At 36.9% G+C, this 22,748-nt stretch overlaps 1 protein-coding gene across 1 annotated transcript in view; it reads right to left on the minus strand.

Annotated features, from left to right (window-relative positions):
• Nucleotides 1–331: 331 nt before the first annotated feature.
• Nucleotides 332–22,748, minus strand: part of cass4 (Cas scaffold protein family member 4) — a 37,162-nt gene continuing 14,745 nt past the window's right edge. Inside the window, exons 2-7 of the mRNA XM_087273792.1 lie at nt 16,497–16,883; nt 12,852–12,929; nt 9,824–9,949; nt 6,876–8,162; nt 3,702–3,785; nt 332–3,620 (exon numbers count right to left, since the gene is read on the minus strand). Of these exons, the coding sequence (XP_087129918.1) occupies nt 3,207–3,620; nt 3,702–3,785; nt 6,876–8,162; nt 9,824–9,949; nt 12,852–12,929; nt 16,497–16,883 (2,376 nt within the window). The 3' untranslated portion in view covers nt 332–3,206. The remainder of the gene's footprint in view (nt 3,621–3,701; nt 3,786–6,875; nt 8,163–9,823; nt 9,950–12,851; nt 12,930–16,496; nt 16,884–22,748) is intronic.

Genomic DNA, 22,748 nt, shown 5'->3' on the forward strand with positions numbered 1-22,748 from the left:
ACTGTATGACTTTCTTTAGCAAAACTACAGTTTTGGAACAACATTAAGGTGTGTATATTATTTCAGTCTGTTATGTTACCTGTTCAGCTATCACATAAAACAATTTTTAAGATTTCACATATAATAGTTTGTATGTTCCCCCCGTGTTCGCGTGGCTTTCCTCCGGGTGCTCCGGTTTGCCCCACAGTCCGAAGACATGCGGTATAAGTGAACTGAATAAACTAAATTGGCCATAGCCTATGTGTGTAAATGAGAGTGGATGGATATTGGATGGACAGTTCATTCTGCTGTGGTGACCCCTGATTAATAAAGGGACTAAGGCGAAGGAAAATTATTCTCATAAAATGTCGGTAACATTTTATTTTTGTCAAGAAGAAATAGTTTTGCAAACATAATTACAGATGCGGGAAAAACAGAATGCTACATTCTTACAGTGTGTGAAAAGACTAAATTCGACAAACATGGCAAATCCTAAAAAAAAAGTGTCATTTGTGTAAATATTTACATTTTGTTCAAATACTGATTTTGAATAATTGTACATAACCAATCATCTACATACATTTCTTTGTCTTCTTATAATGACCACAAATCTGTATACAGTGTCAGGCAATATAAAAGTGCAATTTATTTGCTTAAGTCGTTTAAAGTCTGAGGTTTGGCCGAGTGAGAACACCACGACATCAGATGAACAGATCATGTTTAAGACTTGAAAATAATAATTCAGACATAAAAAAAAGAAGAAAAGCTTCAAAAAGCACCCTCAAAGTTGTCCCCATGACTCTCTAGCTTTGCATGATTAAAGTCATTATTCGGTCAGGTTGCATATGGATTGTAGTTGGAGCTTGACACGGCTGTTAAAATCTGCTGTTGTACTAAAAAATAATCACTTTTAGATATTTGTTACATTCCTAACAAATGGTGAGTTAATCAATTTTATTTTTGGGTGAACCGACCGACAATTAAGTATTTACACAGCAACTAGCATGCATTATAGTGTGTTTTGCACATTCATACAGCATATATAATTGTTGCTGTTGTACCATGTTGTGCATGTAAACACACTAAATGTCATACTAGATCTCTTGTTCATTAAAGAGGATGTTGTATGTGTTTGAAGATCTCATCTGTTTGTGTTATTTCAACTACTTTTCTGTTTAATGCAGTCGTGTTTATTTGTGGAATTTGTGCAGAAAAACTACATTACCCATGAAGCTGTGCTGAAAAAAATCCTCTAATCAGAGTCATAGCAAGCAAAGTGCACAAAATAAGATCTTTAGCTTACAACCACTTTCACAAAGCAATGCAAATGATGTACTTCTGTCCTATAGTTCTCTGTTGTTTTTAGTTTGTTATACACTACGCTTCATGGGATTGTAGTTCTTTTTCTCAATAAAGCTATACAGCAACTGTGTATTTTTGTCTTGGTTTCATAGATTTTTTTTCTTTAAAGTTTGCACTATTGAAATTGACCTCTTAGCTAATTGGTTTGGTTTATGACATACTTTTTAAATAAAGATATTTTTTAATGAATGGGAAAAAATGCTTCCAAAACCAGTAATGCTGAAAAAGTGGACTTTTGCTCTAATTCTCTCTACTAAATGCATAGTTCACCTAAAAGTTTAATTTCTGTCATTGTTTACTAATTCATCACTTGTTATGTCACTGGTAAAAGTGTTTCCAGCATAGTGTATGCACATTTTAGAGGTGCTGTATGTACATTTTGACTCTTCTAAAGCATAAAAATACCAAAATATGTTTGCAAATATTGAAGAAACATGCTAAGTGAACATTCTTGGTTATATGAAAAACAATGCTGAAGTCAGATATTCTGCTTTGAAAATGTGCGTTACGAGCTAAAATGACTGTTTTTGTTTAGGCAATTTGACCCACCCAATGCCAGTAAAGCCAATTATATTTCAGTACCCCAGGATGCCTTGGTGGAAACCCCTGTGTTTCATTCATTTAGTCATGAAGGCACTTAAAGTATGCGTCCACGACCGAAATGCGACCTCTGGTGGACAGTAGCAGACTCCGAAATGAGACGCAGATTTAGAGTTCCACATGAGGTTGTTGTTAATTAGCAAATAATATAAATATTATTAGAGTAAACATTAGGTGAGCAGGTAACATTGTAACCCCTTGTCCTAACAACAGGTTTCATGGTGAGATTTGCAGTGATAAGCAATTTGGCTGTTTGTACCAGACAAAACACCACAGAAATTTAAACACAGCCATTCAGAAGCACAGAATAGTACACTTACTGCACTCCAACAAAATGGTAAGGTTTATAATCTAATCTACATGCACATTTAACATTATTAAATGTAAATGCTGAATCACTGATATGTGTTGGCCTTTTGAACAGTTTATATTATTTTCAAGATCTGATGTGAACTATCTGCTGCTGCTTTCAGTAGTATGGCAATAAATGTCATGTAAAATGGCATTCAAACTCACATTATTAACATTTAACACTGAATAAAGCAGATGAGGTGTACCTGAGGTGATCATTTTCAGTTTTTTGTGGTCCTGCTGCACGAAATAGAAGCCCTTTTTAAAATATCAATTTCAGGTGTTGATTAGAACAAAAGTCAATTTAATATGGAGAATATTCCTTATATCGCATGCCGTTGCTTTTATTTAGAACACGACTTAAATCAGCCTTTAAGTTTGACAGGTAGGCATACTCCTGTTGGTGTCGTTAATCTAGCAACCTGCGTATGTGTGTGTTTTGAACCAGGCGTGTAATACCCAGTTCAACCACTGGGTGTCAAACTTGCATACAGCACCTTTAAAAAGCTTATCCAATAAGCATCTGTTGTTTTTTATTCACAGTTTTAAAATATATACGCATATTGGCATTTTCATTATGCATTTTTAACGCAATATTAACTGTGCATATAAATAGATAAAAAAGCTAATGGCTATATCTTGCTTGTGTTTAACAGAAGAAATGAATTAATTCCTCTTGAGTGTGAGTAATTGATGAGGACATTTTTGTTTTGGGGTGAACTATCCCTTTAAGGCTATGACTGTAAGTGGTCCCTTTGTTACCTTCAACATCCAGATTACCTTTAAAAAAAGGGGTTCAGTTTAAACATGGCTGATTCAGACTTGCATACAAATTCCTCCAATCCACAGATAAAACACCATGCTATCTTCACTAACCCACCTCCAGTCAATAAACTGGGCAAACAGATGGGACATCAGACATCCAGTGACGTTCTGAAGTGTTGTGCCCTTTGCGCCAGCTCTTTGGCAATGTCATGTGCCTCCTGGACTGCCAGTTTGTCAGGGAAGTTCAAAGCCGCCTTCTTGGTCACCAAGGCTAGTTGCTTGAGCTGGGCACACAGCTGATTGCTCATGGCCAGCATCTCCTCACCGGCTTCTCGACTTTTAGCTTCACTGCAGAGAGTGTTGACGAGTCTTTGGCCGACCATGATAACCAGCTTGCTGTGGGAGATGAACTGTTCCGGAGGCTTGTTCTCATTCAGACTGCTTATGAACACGCTGATGGCTTTCTGAATGGCTCCGAAGTACAGCCGGCAGTGGTCAGAGATTGGACATTTCCTTGAGGTTTGGATTGGATTGCAAGGGCTGCCGGACTGTGGTTTGGAAACCTTTTAAAGACAAAATGAATAATGATTTTAACAGTTGAAAACAATATCAGGTTCAAATACAATAGAGTTACGTTTTCATACCTGTTTTTTCAAGGAATCACTGTTTCTCTTTGATTTAATGCTGCTCTTGGTTGGTTTTGGTTCCTGCTCAATCTCTGCTGTTGTCTGTGGAAAGCAAATATTCAGGTAAACAATGTTACTAATTATAGAGACCATTTATTGTATCACATGACAGTATTGAAAGATTATGTATATCTATTAAATGAAATTCTTTCTGAAGTATTGATTATAATAAGAAATGTTTCTGCACATCAGCACATTAACAGTATCACACGACACTAAAGACTGGAGTAATGACACAATATTACTGTTTTTACTGTATTTTGATTAAAGAGCCCCTATTATGCAATAAAAGGATCATATTTTGATTTTGAGAGTCTCCCAACAACAGACCAATATGCATGCAAGGTCAAAAAACACTTTTATTGTCTTATAATTTGCATTTAGTTTTACTTAATTATCCCAACGATTCCCATCTGATTTGTTCAGGGATTCATTTGTTCCCAAACCCCTCCTTAGCGCAATGCTAATCTGTGCTGATGACACAATCTATTGCAATTGGTTGACTGTGTTAAGTATGAGACAAAGAGAAATGCCCAACACGGCTTATCAACATTGTTGAAGTATTCAGAGTGCAGAGTGTATGTGTGAGCCCAATGAAGGAGTGCATTAAAGCAGCACAGTTTAACACCAACATATTGCTCTATTATTAACCACGGCACACATTCAGTATTACTCCACACAGTGGCAAAAGCTAAACTTTTTTTGAAACTTGACGATCCATGAACTGTGTACTGTAAAGTTCCTTTCAAGTTCTGACAAAGTCCCATACATCAATAGTCTTTTCTGAATCCTTGCTTTAACAAACGGCTGACAAATGCCCATTGTCAGCGTGTAGATTGCAGAAGCACTTGTCAGAAAAATGACAGGAACACAGCACAAGGCTGGGGGTATAATGCTAAGGTATTTTTGCAAAAATAAACTTCAACCACTGACTTTTCAAAGTCTCATCTTTGGTTAGGGAAAATAACACTAACTTTCCCTCACACTTCAGAGTACAGTATCTTCACGACATGATTCAACTGGGATCTGCTACAGTGTTTATCTTCTTTTTCTTTCTACAATGTTTTTGGGCGGGGCCAGGCGGTTTTAATTTTCCCGGGTCTGCGTGTGCAACAAATGTGCGGGGCGTGAGTTCCGTATCGAAGCAACAACGACACAACTAAAGATTTGTTACCAAGACAATTCATTTGAACCTATCTGAGTCGACTCTTTTATAGATGAATCAATAGTTTTAAACACAGTGCACTTTCAGATTTAAGCCTTAGCTGGATATTTCACTTCACTTAGAGCTGTGTTACACACTACATAAAAGGTTATTTTCAAAAACCTTTAATAGGGGCTCTTTAAATAAATGCAGCCTTTATGTATAGCAAGAGACCTCACAAAAACATAAAACAACCCTGAACTTTTAAACAGCAGTGTATACAAACAACTTATTGGCCATTCAAATGTAGATTATTATTAATTTGTCATGTAAAGATAAAAAAACTATTTGTTTATATTAATTGTCCTTTTATTTAAGATTTAGGCAGATAAATTATTTAAAAACACAATATAAATACAGATTCAGTGAGTTTTTGGTCATTAAAATGTACAATGTGTTGATTAGTAAATTGTAAATTTAAAAAAAATATATTTATTTACATTTCCTTAACAAGATGAATATCTTTAAATGTTTAAAATTGTATTTATGAGACAAATTTATTATATTAAATATAAAAGTTAAACATATAAAATCTTTAAAGTATATCACAGAGAAGATATTTCCATCTTTTTTTATTAATCACAGACTGAAACTGAGTTTATCTGGACTTTAAATCAGTGTTTCTCAACCACATTCTAAGAGGACCACCAACACTGCATGTTCTGGATGTCTCTTTTGTTTTTCACACCCATTACAGGTCTTTCGTTCTCTGCTAATGCGCTGATCATTTGAATCAGGTGTGTTTGATTAAGGAGACAGGAAAATGTGCAGAGCTGGTGGTCCTCCAGAAACGTGGTTGAGAAACACTGCTTTAAATCATGTTTCTTGTATGCTACATGTGGAAGATTAAGGACACAAGCAGTAAATTGCAAGCTGCAGTTCACGTAAAGGCCACAGGTGTCTCTAATAACAAAGGTTTCTGCATTCTACATAAAATTCATTAAAAGCTCCCTTGAAATTAAAATAAACATGTTATTTTGTACATGCTAATATTAGTATGGGGGCAGTGCCAGGCACAATGGGTAGCACTGTTGCCTCACAGCTAGAAGGTCACTGGTTGGTCATTTGGTTGGGTCATTTGGCATTACTGTGAGGAGTCTGCATGTTCTCCCCATGTTCACATGGGTTTCCTCCAGGTTATCCTGTTTCCCCCATAAGTCTAAAGACATGCGGTATAGGTCAATTGGGTAAGCTACATTGTCTGTAGTGTATGTTTGTGATTGAGAGTGTATGGGTGTTTTCCCAGTGATGGGCTGCAGCTGGAAGGGCATCTGCTGCTTAAAATATATGCTAGATATGTTGGCGGTTCATTCCCTTGTGGCAACCCCTGATTAATAAAGGGACTAAGCCGAAAAGAAAACGAATGAATGAATATCAGTATGCTAATTTTAAGGATATCTAAAAGTATATGGATATCTATAAGATATATAGGCTAAATATACTTATACATTAAATAGGCTGATATCAATAAGATACATAGTGTGCTCCAAAACAGTGACAAAATTCACATTCAGACGGTATAAACCTAATATATAGATCAAAAGCATTCAGTTTGTCACTTCCGCCTAAATGGATCAACGATTTTTTTGACATCATCTCATATACTTCAGTCTCTCATCAAATCTTCTGACCAATCAAATGCTCTATAGTATCTGACATGCCCCGCCCCCTTTAACATGCTTCTCATTTGCTTTTCATTTGATGTGCTTGATCTCAACCCCTCTCACTGGCAGAGCTGTGATAAAAACGAAACGCTATTGGCTGTTTTATATAGAGGGGAGGAGCTACTATATGTTCTGCATGTCTTCATGGTTCTGTTACATCAAATTTGAAATACAAAATGCAGATTTCAAAGCACTTAACGGGACCTTTAATAATGTCCATTTATGATAGTAGTAGAATGTTGAGATGTGATGCGATGTGCCTACCTGAAGTTGCACATAGTCACTCTCGTCTATCCCCGAGTCAACCATTGGTTCACATTTTTTGTGGTTTGTCCCTTCGGACGATCCCTCATTCTCCATCACCTCCAGCTCTTTCACCTGCACTCTGAAAAGAAGCTTTCCATTCGCGTTCAGCATGGACACCAGCCTCTTCACATCCTCTGGCACGGTTCGAGCCACCATAACAAAGCGTTCCAGGTGATCAGGCATCTGTGAATGGCCAGCATCCTGAGCTAAAACATCCAGATGCCAACCCTGATCTCGAAGAGCACTCGCAGCCTGTTGAAGAATCAGCCCCGAGTCCTCAACAATGGAGAGCTGCTTGAGGAGCCGGGTCTGTAGGTTCGAGTCTGTCAGCCGTTGTGCGTTTCCTCGGACATCCAAAGTGAAGTTCAAGAAAGAGTCAATGGAGTCAGTCACGTCCTCGGATGCGGTGCGGATCTGATCGAGGTGCTGACCCAGGTGCTCTCTGCTCCTCCACTCGCTGCTGACGAACAGCATTAGTTTGGGCACTGACTGGCAAACCGCTTCCTTTAACTCAAGCAACTTGTTTCCAGCTTCCTCCTGGGAAAGGGTGATCTCACGCAAGGGTTCGGGTTCGGGAGAACTTAGCATGAAAGAGTCACAGGAACTCCTGGAAGAGCTGGAAGCTGTGGAGGAGGTGGACAACGTTGAGCTCCTTTGGTGGTCTCTGGTACCCTCGTTGTCCCTCCTAACTGTACCTTCTAAAGGCTGTCTGAAGGGTGTCCTGCCTCTTGATGGCCATCGATGAAGTTGGTCGTACAACGGTCCTGGTTTACCCCTGTACTCGAGTGGTTCTTGGCCATTTTTAGAGTCCATCTCGGGAGGGCTTTGCTTTCTGGGTTGCTCTGCAGTAGTTTTGGTTTGTCTAAAGCAAGGTGGGACATCGTAAATGGATGAAATTGGTGAATACTCATTGACTGTGCAAGACTGTGTTAATGAAATGCTTGGTTTAGGGACGTCATATAGGGGCTGGATGGGACAGTGCTTCTTTTCAGGCCAAATGCGTGCCGGCAAAATGTCATAAAGAGCTGTGGTTGAGTCAATATCTTTTGGTGGCAGGGTGTCACAGTAACCAGGTTCACATCCCTGTTTTTGTGGAAAGACAGGCACGTCATAGATCCATTCCGACTTACAGGGATTTGGCATGGTACTATAACCACACCGAGGCTTTTTAGAATCCTCAGTGATGGAGGGTACTGGGAAGTCATAATTAGGGTCTTGGGTACCAAATGGAGGTAAGGTGGTAGCCTAAAAGAAGACAAAAGGATTTCAATTTTACCATAGAAATAGTTCTGATTCTGAAATTATTTAAAAGTTTTGGTAAAGTGATGTTAAAATGTGGGTTCTGGAAGATCTATTATATACTTATTACAAATTCTAGTATGTGAAGTAAATGTAGTTGTGAGATGCACAAGCAGATGGTTAAACCCTGAACGTCCATCATAAAATGCATTGATTTAAAAAGTGTGGCGTCACAGTGGCGGAGTGGATAGCACGATTGCCTCACAGCAAGAAGGTTGCCGGTTTGGAGTTTGTATGTTCTCCCTATGTTGCTGTGGGTTTCCTCCGGATGCTCTGGTTTCCCCCACAGTCTAAAGACATGCGCTATAGGTGAATTGGGTAAGCTAAATAGGCTGTAGTCTAGTGTGTGCAAGAATGCAAGAGTGTATGGGTGTTTCCAAGTGTTAGGTTGTAGCTCGAAAGGCGTGCACTGCGTAAAACATATGCTGGATAAGTTGATGGTTCATTCGGCTGTGATGAACCCTGATTAAAAAAGGGACTAAGCTGAAAAGAAAATGAATGAATGAATGAATGAATTAATTATTTAAAAAGTGTTGGATCTGCAAACTGTATACCATTGGAGAAGATTACATATTCTTTGAGAGGACAGGATGAAGTATTAAAAAGATTTGGAATCCATTTTTGAACTACATTAAAACAGTACCACTTGATTTGATTTGACAAAATGTTTTTGTTTTTACTAGCTTATACTGTATCTCCTCCCTAATTTTACTTATTTATTTAATATACTGTGCATGCTTTAATTTAGTTTGTTTGCTGTTTTGTTTTGATGTTCTGTATTGTTAATTCTTGAAAAAGCTAAATAAAAATATATAATCGGAAAAAAAAGTGTGGGATCTGTATAAAATAGAAGTGATTTTGGTTAGTTTGTATGAATTTTCCATTTTATACAGCTCCCACAATTTTTCTATATACTTTATAAGTATTTTAGATCTCCCAGAGCCCAAATATTACCATCACTTTACCCAGACTTTAAATTAATCTCATTAATAATTCTAAAATATGCTTATTACAAATTCTAGTAAATGAAGTAAATCTAGTTGTGAAATGCACATGCACATAGTTAAATGTCCTCTATATAATGCATTGATGCAAAAAGTGTGGGAGCTGTGAGAAATGAAACAAATAGCATTGCAAGGTCACAAAACTATTTTCTAAAGGGATGGACCAGGTCATGCCTTTAATCCTTTAATAATGACTCATGTTGTTATGAACAAGGTCTCTCCTTTCTTTATCCATCTGAAATATATTATGATTTCTCATATTATTTCACTTACATCATTTTTCACTTGTCCCTTTCTATTTTCGAAATATTTTTTTATTCCTGGTTCTTCTTCACTTTATATATTCACTTACAACCATCAAGGTAGATGGAAATTGATGGACTAGAAAAAAAGTGTATGTGTGAGTGTGTGTGTGGGTTTTGAGTTTGTCACACAACAGAACAAAATGTGTTATTAACCACTCAGGCAAATTTGAATGATAAAACAAAGCACACCAGGTAACTGAAAAACAAAATCTCTGCTCTTGTATGCTGGGACGTGTTTGCTGGCGGTGGGATTTTAATGTATTTTTATGTGATGCTGCGCAAGCATTAACGTCCTTACCTTGTGATTAGTTGCAGTCTCACATCTCACATTTTGTAGCATTTGCAGCATATTTGTCGCCTCATTTCTGCTGTGAAATTCAGCGCTTGACATCAGTGATGTTTCCGAAGGGTGCAGAGGAGATGCCTTAAAAGGACAAGTCACACAATTTATTACATTAAATTGTGTCAGTATAATTTCAAATTTATTAAGCTGACATTTTCATGCTCTCTATGATCTAATGCAAGGGGTTTTTAAAGATATTTTTCCAAATGTGAGTTTGGAATATTAAAGGTAAAATAACTATTGAACACGACATGATTTTTCCTAAAAGCCCAAACATCATGAACATACTAATAAAACAATCTGAACAATTAGTTATGTGTAATAACAACAGGATGACATAATGAGAAGGCACTGAACTATTAAATTGTCTGTAATCCTATTTAAAAGGCTAATATTGATAATGACCGCTTCAAAACACTTCTCGTATTGAGAATGGAATTGCATGTTGTGCTCAGGTTTGATTTTTTCTGAGATAAAAAATCTGGAAGGTTCTCTGGGTCTCGTCTATCAACTTTAATCTTGAGTTTATATTTTCCTTTGGATTCAGGAAAGTTGATTGGCTGGGCTATTCTAGCTGCTTTAGGGCACACTAACACTAAGTACAGTTAACTTTAACCGTGCCAAAACGCAATTGTTCCCTCTTCCCCTCGGCCAGCACTTACACTGCATTTTGCCTTCCGAACCTAAGCATGCTTACGTCATCGATAATGCAACTGCTGTTCAGTTTAACAGGAAGAGAAGCACTCTTGCTCAGCACAGTGGAGATTGCTTTAGTTATAGATTAGTTTAGTTAGTATATATATATATATATATATATATATATATATATATATATATATATATATATATATATATATATATATATATATATATATATATATATATATATATATATATATTAAGGGTGGAGCCGAACCCGAATACGGTATTCGGAAAGGCACGAATAGCGTGTTTTTACGAATACTTGATTCGAACAAATACTTGAAAAATTATTTGTATTCGGGAGCAAGAAAAACACTATATCAAAAAGCAGCGTTTCCTCATGAGACCACAGTGCATGCCCGCGTGAGTGAGTGAGTGAGTGAGTGAGAGAGAGAGAGAGAGACACACGCTCAGTGCAAAACGCGCCAAAGCCCGAAACTGAAAGCGAGACGTGACTTTTAAGGGACTGTTTCATATGGATTTATTAATCATTCTTACTGTTCAGTGATCGCAAACTGCCGTAGTTTATTAAAGACGCAAACCTCTCACTGCACGTCAGCTGTGCGCCTTCAGCAGACCTCCTCATTCCTGCAGCACGAGAGCTTTATGATTGTTTATGCGCGCCAAAAGTGGCGGATCTGTCCGGTAAAATATCTGACTGCGTGTCACCGCATCCCTAAGGACTGTTTGGCGAAATATTTGACTGCATGTCACTGCATAACAAACGACTGAAACGATATAACTAGAGAAATCTCCACTGTGCCACTGTGCGTATGGCAAGCCGTTTTAGCATTTAAACCTTGTTCAGACTATCCATAAATATATTTAGAGATATCTCTAATTATATTTTGACTTGTCATAATTATAATTCAGATTGGAAATATCTGCAAATATATTATGACTGACTAGTCATATTCCTCCATTGACTTCCATTGAAAAATATTTGCAGATATCTCTAAATAAACAAAAAAAAAACAAACTTTGTGTCTTTTTTGTGGCTGGCAGATGATAATAGGGCTGTATCTTTTAGTATTATATAGAATACTTTTGTTCTGCCAGATCTCCCAGGCAGGGTTTTATTTAGATTTATTTAGCTTATTTTTGGAATTCTATCCATTGGAAAAAAGTTCTTTCAGAAGAAGAACAGTTTTTTGAAGTATTATTTGTTTTTATTCTGTCTATTCAGTGTCCTTAAACAAGAACGGTGGTGGTGGGGTTCATAATATTCACAATGGTATTTTATTAGTTGTTGGTTTAACCATGGATGAGATATTGGCTTCTATGTTATTTTCTTTTCAATGACATTTCTTATCACATGTTCAAAAACAACAGCCAATATTGCATATCTATAATTTATATAATGGGTATAATTAAACAATACTTTCACTATAACGTAAATTAGAAGTGTAATAGAAAAAATATATATTTCTGAGCCATTTTGAATTTTACTCGAATACAAATACAAATACAAATACAAATACTTTTCCCCCTCAACAAATACAAATACAAATACCGGCTGCTCCGCACATCCCTAATATATATATATATATATATATATATATATATATATATATATATTGGGCGACGCAGTGGCGCAGTAGGTAGTGCTGTCGCCTCACAGCAAGAAGGTCGCTGGGTCATTTGTTCGAACCTCAGTTGGCGTTTCTGTGTGGAGTTTGCATGTTCTCCCTGCTGGTATTAGGAGGTTTGCTGAAGGTGCAGCTGATGTGCAGCCAGGGGCCAGCCAACTGAACCATGCCTGGACCCGATTCGGAGCACTCACACTTGTCAAATGAGCTGGGAAACATGCCTGGGCTCGTTTTAGATAGCATAGTGTGAGTGCACCCTTATTTTCTTTGCTGAAAGTAGTTAAATGTTTTCTTGCCTGTGTTTGGGATCATTGTCCATCTGAAAAATCCACCCTTGCTTCATCTAATGTAGATGTTGGACTGAAGCAGCTAATACTCATTTACACTAACAAGAAGCTGATTCGCTGAATAAATACTGAGAGATTCCAGCTGCTGTCTGAGCTTTCCATGCCTATCTACACCTTTCTTTCTTCGTGTGTTCAATACATTTTCCCTGTGTCTTTTCATTTTATTATTCATAACTTTCATTTCTGAAACAATTAATTTTGTTTTCTTTGCATGTATGGATTATTTTAGTTGTTGCTGACATATAGGGAAAATTTCAAGTCAACGGCACATTTTAAACATGTTTTGTGAAAACAATGGTGACGTGTTGGAATGCTTATTTAACCTGATGTATATACTGGACTTACTGTGAACAAGCAGGATTTTCTCAGCAGGTTTGGGACATCATATATATCTGCACCAGTTTTGGGATGAGCAGATAAGCCCTAAAAAAATAGAAATGTACGTCTGTATTATAGACATTACTTTGCACTTCTTCATATACGACAGAATCCTTTAAAATGTTGTGCCCTTCACCACATTTTTAGTCAGTCAATCCAGTTTTCTAATTAAAGCCATGCAACAAACAGTAAGCTGCTAAGGTAAACACCTCTCCCTAAAGCAGGTGGGGAAGGGGGCAACATGTGAACCCGGTTGCCTTACCTATTACACAGTAACATGCAGTTTTTCCTGGACTTTCTCTCTCAGTTTCAGCCCTAAATCTTCTGGTTGCAGTTAGTGGTGTCTGAATTTTGTCGTTGCTGCTCTTTTAAAAGCTCATAAAGCCCCTGTACTACATACCTGTCCCCGCAGAGAGAGGCCCCTGGTCCCCATCTGTGAACTCTTTGCTAGCAGGGGTTTCCGAAACAGAGCTTGTTATTAGCCTGAGTTTAGCATATAGTCTACTAAATCATCAGCTAAATCATCAACGGCCTCAGTTCTGCAAACAGTCTACTAAACCATCCACACATTCTGTTCTCTCTTTTATGTTTGCCAGTGTTTGGAGATTGGCATTAAGTAAATCGTGAAATATGACATGAGTAAAAATGCACTCACATCAAGAATGATCACTATCTTAGCATCCACTCCAGTGTTGTTTATTATAACCACTGTTTGTCTTCTAAAATGAAGAGGCTATATAGTACTACATGTTTACTGGAAAAACAAAAGGATGTGATGATAACAGATGTATACAAGAACATTTGTTCCAGTCATATGTTCATTATAATGCTTAAAGAGCCTTTCTGTACTGTAATGTCAGTGTCATGTAATCATATTGATCCATTCAAACAATTTTCTTACAGTCAGAGACATACATAGTCTAGTATATATAGTCTTTAGTCTCAAAAATGGTATATAATCAACTATAAAAATTGTATCGTTAAAAAAATGATGCTGATGAATTGCAAAACTGTAAACATTTCCATTTCACTATGATAAGATGCAACTGAGTCAATGATTTCAGTGAATCATTTCATATTTGATTCAATGGCTTACTCATGAGGACATGTACTTGTATGACACATGGCATCTTACAGAAGCAGTGACTGATAAAAAGTCCCCACATCTAAGTAACATGACATAGACATGTCACATGTGAAAGTCTACCCATAATGGACAAATCAGACATTACAACATTATAAAAACAATTAAAGAAGTTCTGTTATTGGATTCAAAAACTTATGGTAACACTTTAGAAATTAACCTATTCACACTATCAACTAATGGCTTATTACCTGCCTATTATTAAGATATTGGCTGATTATTTGTACTTACAAAGTACAAATTATGCATAATCTTACCATACATTGTACCTAATATTCTACCTAATACATAAACCTTATTATTACTACCTAAATAACTATTAATACGCAACAAATAAAAGAGTTTGAGGCAAAAAGCTATACACTGTAAAAAATATCAGTAAATAAAATGTTTTCTATGGTGGCCGAGAGAGCTTAACGTGCTGCAATTTAAGATTTTTATGCAAACATTGAACGAAACCCTGCTGCATTTTCACACAAAAAGAACAGAACACAACGGAAATGTTTCAAAGATGTGACGGATGTCGCTGTGCCGTGACTATCGCTTGTTGTAGATGATCTTTGAAAGGTGAGTTTTTGTTTATTTTAACATCCTAATTCTCTTGTCATTAGTATTTATTAGCCTAAATAGTCATAACCTAAATAGTCGGGGCTGTCACGTTTAAGGGTCTTCTAAAAATATTTTCATGAAAATGGGAAATTTCGTAAAATTTGCCTTGTGAGAAAATTCAATGCATTTTCGTAAATTGTTTGTGTTGTAAGAAAATTCAGAGCGTTTCATTAATTGTGTTGTGAAAAATTGCAGTGCGATTTCGGAAATTGTTTTCTAAGAATATGCAGCACGTTTTATTAATTGTGTTGTGAGAAAATGCAGTGTGTTTTTGTAAATTGTTCGGTGTATGAAAATGGAGCGTTTTTATTAATTGTGTTTTTGTAAAATGTTTGCGTTGTGTGAAAATGCAGCGCGTTTTCTTAAATTGTTTGCGTTGTGAAAAAATGCAGTGTGTTTTCGTAAAATGTTTGCGTTGTGTGAAAATGCAGCACGTTTTCCTAAATTGTTTGCGTTGTGAAAAAATGCAGCGTGTTTTCGTAAAATGTTTGCGCTGTGTGAAAATGCAGCGCGTTTTCCTAAATTGTTTGCGTTGTGAAAAAATGCAGTGTTTTCGTAAAATGTTTGCGTTGTGTGAAAATGCAGCGCACTTTCCTAAATTGTTTGCGTTGTGAAAAAATGCAGTGTGTTTTCGTAAAATGTTTGCGTTGTGTGAAAATGCAGCGCACTTTCCTAAATTGTTTGCGTTGTGAAAAAATGCAGTGTGTTTTCGTAAAATGTTTGCGTTGTGTGAAAATGCAGCGCACTTTCCTAAATTGTTTGCGTTGTGAAAAAATGCAGTGTGTTTTCGTAAAATGTTTGCGTTGTGTGAAAATGCAGCGCACTTTCCTAAATTGTTTGCGTTGTGAAAAAATGCAGTGTGTTTTCGTAAAATGTTTGCGTTGTGTGAAAATGCAGCGCACTTTCCTAAATTGTTTGCATTGTGAAAAAATGTAGTGTGTTCTATTAAATTTTTGTGTAGTGAGAAAATGCAGCACATTTTGAAAACAATTGTTTGCATTGTGTGAATTTGCAGCACGTGTGGTATTAAACTGCTGAAAATATTTTCTCAATTTTCTGACGTTTTAGTACTTGCATTTGTTTTCTTAAATTGCAGCATGTTAAGCTCTCTCTGTAGTTTTCGTATTTTGTGATTCATATATATATTTTTTTTTTTATGCTTTTGAATCACATTATGAGATTTTGACCTTTCTTCTGACAACTTTTAATCTTACAAAGTTACAAAAAGTGACATTTATGAACATTTTTAATAGTTTAAAGTAATATATTGTCTGGGTTGTTTTTGTATATTATGCTGCAAAAACCTTGTAATATACTGCCAGTACATGCTCTGTTATTTTACAGACTTATTTCTCAATATTTTCTTATACATTATATTTTTTCAAACAACTAAAATGTCAACAAAAGTCACTTTGTTGAACTGAGTTGAAACATCATAAGTGGACAGAGCAGAGATCAACATCCCATAAAATCCCAGAAAATAAAGAAACTGTTAATTAACAGATATTTTTTACAGTGTAGTTAAAGGGATAGGTCACCCAAAAATGAAAATTCAAAATCTACTCATCCTACACTTGTTCCAAACCTGTATAAGTTTCTTTTCTCTGTTGAACACAAAAGAAGATATACTCAAGAAGTTTGGGAAAAACAGCCATAGACTTTCATTCTATTTTTTTGTTCCTACTATAGATATCATTGGCATTCTTCGGAACTTGTTGAACAGAAGCATAATATTTACACTTTAGTACAACTTTAGTGTGATCTAATGGTGTGAAAAAGCTCTTTTTGGGGTGAATTTCCCTTTAATAATTAGCCAGTAATGATAACTGTACCTTAGAATAAAGTGTGACCAAACTTACATCATGTAAAGGCCTGGTTCCTTCAGGATCTTCTTGTTTGTTTGGTGAACAGACGCCTTGTGGAGGCACTTTATAAATAGTCTTCATATCTTCATAAATGGGCAACTCAGGGGACTTTGATAAAGCTATTGGTGTTTGATAGATGCTCTGATGGCTGTGATTGGTCGAACAGTCTCTCTCTGCAGCTATTTGTTCAGCCTCGGCCGGTGACAGAGGTGCCAGGCGGTTAGCGGGTGCCAGGCCCTGACGCCCCCGGAGAGCACACTTCCACCAGCCGGTGCTTCCCACAACGTTCTTCTCCAGCACCAAAATGATTTCACCCTTGCAGAACGCCAGCTCATCTTCGGTTTCAGCCGTGTTGGCATAGAGGGCTCTGGCAAACAGCGTCTGAAGGAAACAGAAGACAGAAGATATGACATAGTGATGCTTTCCTAAGACAAGACGAGATGCCATGACAATGAAGGACCACCGGCGCTGCTCTGGAATTGGATTTGGACAAACAATGGCTTTGTGCGAGTAGGATAATGGGACGGTGGTAACTAGGCACGACTCGGGAGCCCTCCTGAAAGAATCTAGTTCACTGGATCTCCTCAAATGCTTCGTGAGAAAGGCAACACATATAGACGTCAGATGTTTTGATTTCTTTGTCGTGCAGCAGTATGATGCAAATTGGGGATGTAAAACATTTGTGGTCTTGGTTGCTTACTACACATCTACTAGACTGAAGAAGGAAATGAAAAATTAAACGAGCGACAGATTGGTTGTTGAAAATGTTTTTTTAGTGTTGGGTGACAAAAGAAATGATTGGGACAAGATTATAGAAAAGCAATGCGAGTTCAAATGTTGTAGACTCTAAAAAATGCTGGGTTATTGTAATTCAACAGTGGGTAAAATATGGACAAACTCTAAAAATGTACACTATAAAATTTTGCTGAAAAATTTACAGTGTTACTAACAATTTTGATTGCCAGTAATACTGTAAAATGTACCAGTGCACTGTAAGTGAACAATTAAGGCTGATTTATACTTCTGCGTCAAGCGCACGTGTATGGTCTGACTCAGCCTTCGCGCAGTCACATGGTCTTCGCTGGGGCTCACACCAACATTGCACCTCACAGCACCTTTCAAAAAAATTTAACTACACGTTGCAATGACACATAGTGCAAGCTCTGTGATTGGTTGATGAGTGTGGCCGGTGCAATTTATTGTATATTATTTTAGTTTCATTTAAAATGTAGATATTACTTTAAAGGGCCATAACACCCCCCACTTTCGGTTAAAGTCTACTTCAGAATTTTTTCAAAAGATGCATGATTAATGGGCGTGGAGCTCCGCGAGCATCGGGCAGGAGTGGGCGTAGCCAGCAGGGGAGAACGTGAGCGAACAACTGTTGTTGTCAGTTAGCTCACAAAATGAGACACAAACTGTGAGGAGACACATGAGTTTATAGTTTACAAAGTTAAAATGCAAAGAAATGAACAGTGATTTAATGCCCTGCTACATTTGTTATTCGTAATTTCATATACACATAACCACAATTTATATCATTATAAAGAAGTGTGTTCATGTAAACCCTATAAATGAGGACTTCTCCCTCAATCCCCGTATCTAGCAGACTCAGTGCAGCAGGTCTCCTGACCTGTCTATTTTAACCATTAGCCCTGCTGGTAATCTGGAGGATTTAGGCAAACACAGCAGCACGGCGATGTGTCTGAATGTGAACGAACTCCTGATAAAAGACAGCGTCCGCCATTCTCTAATTCTCGTGCTGCTCTCCCGACAAAAATGCTAGCAGCACGCAAACAGCTTTGCTGTATGATCGGCCCTGACAAGATCGCGGGGGAAAACATGCAACAAACCCCGTGGATGATGGAAACAAACGCATATGAGGCTTTATGAACGGCTAAATAATGCGCCGTGGTTTCCGTGTCTCACAGCTCGGGCTTGACACTGGCAGGTCTGGCAGGTCTCATGAATAATTAAGCAGCCGGCTCTTCTCATAGGATAAGAAAACTCCGCTATGAATAATAATGAGAAACCGACGTGTCATCATTGCACTTGCAGTACTGCGCTACATCGCCGATTTTGATCTCGCCCCAAAAATCATTTTAAACCCGGAAGCTGAAATTAGCTGACAAAAGCTCAAAATTATCCAGTTTTCGACACAATTAAAGCTGACAGGTGCTAACATTGTCTTAACTGATGCTCAACACACACATATCTGTTAATATAAAAAAAAAAGTTCTCCGGGGTGTCCTGAACCTTTAAAATAAAAAGAAAAGTATATTTATAAAGAAGAAGAAATGCTGAATAAATAAGTAAATTAATTAATAAAATTACAAAGGGTGCGCTGGAATTGCCTTGGTCCTCCAAATCACTAATCCACCCCTGGTTAAATTCAATCTGCAATTGAAAAACCCTAAGGCCTAAATTGTCTGTAGAAGCAGTTCTTAAATGCAAAAAAAAAAAAAATATATATATATATATATATATATATATATATATATATATATATATATATATATATATATATATATATATATTCATAAATGGAAGTTATCATACAATTTTTAATACTATTTTCCTAATATTGAGAACTATAATTGAGTATAGGGATGTTTGGAAGCAGTTGGATGGATAAATAGTCGTAGTTATCACTTCCTGCGACAATTTTCTTTAGAAATAGGAAACATCTTCTACAAACTTCCCTTTAGTCTTCAATTCCACGTATACAACGTTTGGCAATTCTGGTCTAGACTGTGTGAACAATGAATCCACTCAAATCATTTTTAGCAGAGCTATCTCCAGCACTATTTCCGGAGCTTGATTCTTCCACAGGTACTTCAACTGCACGTGCGCGTAAAGACATTTAAAAATAGAGACGCAAACACCTGCAGCTGCAAATCACGGAGTAAACAAGAGATTTGATGCGGGTGACATCTGGAGAGACACTCACTCAACACACGCTTCTACTATGTGCACATGTCTCTTTAAAGCCGTCACATGTGCTCGCAAATTCTTCAGCAGCAACAGTGCACACGCTTAAAATGAAACAGCACATATCACAGGCCCACCACAGCACAGCATGGAGGAAGAGCTTCAGGAACACTAACTGAACTCAATTCAACTCTCTCAGTTCAAGTGGTTGAGTCAGATAGTGGTAGTTGTTTTGTTCATTTGGGATAAATAAAGTCGTATTAATTTAATTTGCCAGTTTGTGAGATTTACTATTTGAACAGTGACGAATAAACATTTCATTTTGGCCAAATGTTTGCTTGACTATTTAGTTAAAATTTCACAGTATTTATTTGGTACAATGCTATTTTAATTTAAAAAGCATAAAAAAAAAAAAAATATATATATATATATATATATATATATATATATATATATATATATATATATTATTATTATTTTTTTTTTTTTGAAGTGTTTTTTTTTCTATTTTTCAGTCAAGATTTTATTCAATTATGATTGTAAAAAGTAAAGAAAGGATATAATTCAGTGTGTGTATTTGTATGTATTTATTTATTTATATAATCATATATATAAGTGTATATCATTCATATAAGTGTATATTACATGTGTGTACTAATATATATATATATATATATATATATATATATATATATATATATAGAGAGAGAGAGAGAGAGAGAGAGAGAGAGACGGAGTGCCTTAGGTTCCCATTAATGATAATATACAGCCATATCACACTGCTACGAGTGTGATATTGCGTTTATACAACAGTTTGACGGCACAATCATGTATTTAAAAAAGTAAATCAAACACGGAGTGTCTCAAAATCATTTTGTAAAAGGAACTACTTTCTACCGCCATTCATTCAAATCTGCAGCTGACGTCAGAACAGCAGAAGCCGTTGTTAATTCACCAACGTCACTTTAGAGCTAGTGTTTGATTCTCTGGTGTAATATCTTAAGTGATGACAAAACAGGTTAATTTGCTCATATTGTAAGATTATAAGGCTGAGCAGCATGAAATCAGTCTAGAGACATTCCCATTTTCTGTTGCTCACAATAATTAACCCCAAAAGCCAAAGGCAAACACAAAACAGTACATGGTATAAATTCAGCACTACAACATACAGCAGAGAAAGATCAACTTAGAAAGTCATTTACCAGTTTAACAATGATTTGATCAGCTGTAGTTTGAAACTTACACAAAGTTTCAATCCTCTAAGGAGTTTTTTTGGCCATCTTGTGGCGGAACGTCATCCGTCTTTGCACTGCTCAGTATGACAGGCTGACGCGCTGTCTCTCAGAAATGATAAATATTTTAAATAAAAACAATATCCTTATAAATAAACTGCATTGTTGAAATCTAAACAACTACATTCTTGACTAAAAAGCCTCAAAAGAACATTATGTTGCCCAACAGCTGCAATATTTGTCAAACTGTATTGAGTTTATTGATCTGGTGTCACTCTATGTGGGCAGAGTAATACAGAAGGGTGACGAGGCTTATTAAGTGCTGTTATTAGAGAATATTTCACGGCTATCAGCCAATTAAATGCGAGAACCTGAAAGAACAGTTGAATGTTTAGAACAGGGGAACTACTTTATGTGCTATATAGCACATATATCTTTAAAGACAGTGCTTTGTAGCACCTTAGCCACACCAAAGAACAACTAATAAACCACGAAGCCAAAGAAGCAATTAGCAGTGCTAAATAGCATCTATACCACAGAGATGCAAAATAACCTAATTTATTTGTGTGTACACTCTAAAAACACATGTTGCCAATGCCAAATAGAACCACATTAAGTGCTATGTAGAACCTAGAAACTATAAAGGTTCTCTAGTGGTTCTTTTAGATGGTTAAGTTGCTATATGGTGCATGTATTACTAAAAGTGGTTGTTTGGCTTGTAATCATACACTGTAAAACCCAACAGTCAACTTTATCAAATGAAATGTAGTGTAGTTAACTCAAAATCTACTAAAAGTTAATTCTACTCATTTGATAACAGTTTTGAAGTCAGTGTTGAAGGTAATGAGTTAATTAAATACCTCATTACGTTAACTAACTTAAATGGAGTAAGTTCACAGTACTCGTATAGATTAGCTTTTTAACTCAAATGGTTTCCTCAAACGGTTTGAGTTGCCGGAGCTTATTGGGTTTTAAGGTACTCAGTTGGTCTGAGTTCTTTTCATTTTTTAGGTTTTACTGTGCTCAAATTGCTTCTTTTATTCAAACGCATTAAAGAGCCCATATTATACATGAAATAGGGTCATATCTTGGTTGTAAGGGTCTCCAACAACAGTCTAATATGCATGCAAGGTCAAAAAACACTTTCATGGTCTTATAATCTGCATTTATTTTTACCTAATTATCCCAGCGACTCCTGTATGAATCGTCCACTGATTCATTTGTTCCCAAACCCCTCCTTAGCGCGAAGCTAATCTGCGCTGATTGGACCGATGACAGCCTGTTGCGATTGGTCGACTGCCTTCAGTCAGAGTGAAAAGCCAAACAGCTAATCAGCAATATAAAAGTAATCACAGTTCATACACGCTCGATAGTGTAGGCGTGGATTTTAGCTGCCAGTGGGTCAATGTAATTACAGTCGATGGACTTGAAAATTCAGACGACTGACTATTTTATTGAGCAAAAACTCCAAAAACTGTCGAGGAGATCACAGCTTGTTTCACTCTGCTCTTTTCACAGACACAGACACAGACACACACACACACACACACACACACACACACACACATTGCCCTCGTCCTACACAAAAACACACACACACACCTCCGGACGACAACGCGCGCACACACACACACACAAACAGACACACATACCTCTGGACGACAGCGCACGCGCGCACACACACACTACTCCTCGTCCACGGAGCTATGTAAACAAAGCAGCATGCGTCGCGTTTTTAACGTGACTTTGCACGCGATGAGAGAATATAGCCAGTTAACCTGATACAGTACATACGGTTACAAGTAACAAATCACAACTAAATACATTTGCAAGCTAGAGTCAACGAGGCAACTTTAATCAAACGTACTTACACTTGAGAAATGGAGGAAGAAACGCATCCTGACATGTCCAGCAGTAAGTTACTCTTTACTGATCCTTCCTTTAACAAACGCCGATGAAGTATTCTTTGTAGCATGTAGCTTCCAGAAGTTTCCAGTAGTTTCCAACTGCTTGGTTATAATGCTGATGTTTCATCTTTGGGTAGAGACTCGATATAATATCCATCTGCAGTGTGACTTCAATC

Source organism: Danio rerio, chromosome 11 (assembly GCF_052040795.2).
Source record: "Danio rerio strain M-AB ecotype USA chromosome 11, GRCz13ab, whole genome shotgun sequence".
Taxonomy (NCBI): domain Eukaryota; kingdom Metazoa; phylum Chordata; class Actinopteri; order Cypriniformes; family Danionidae; genus Danio; species Danio rerio.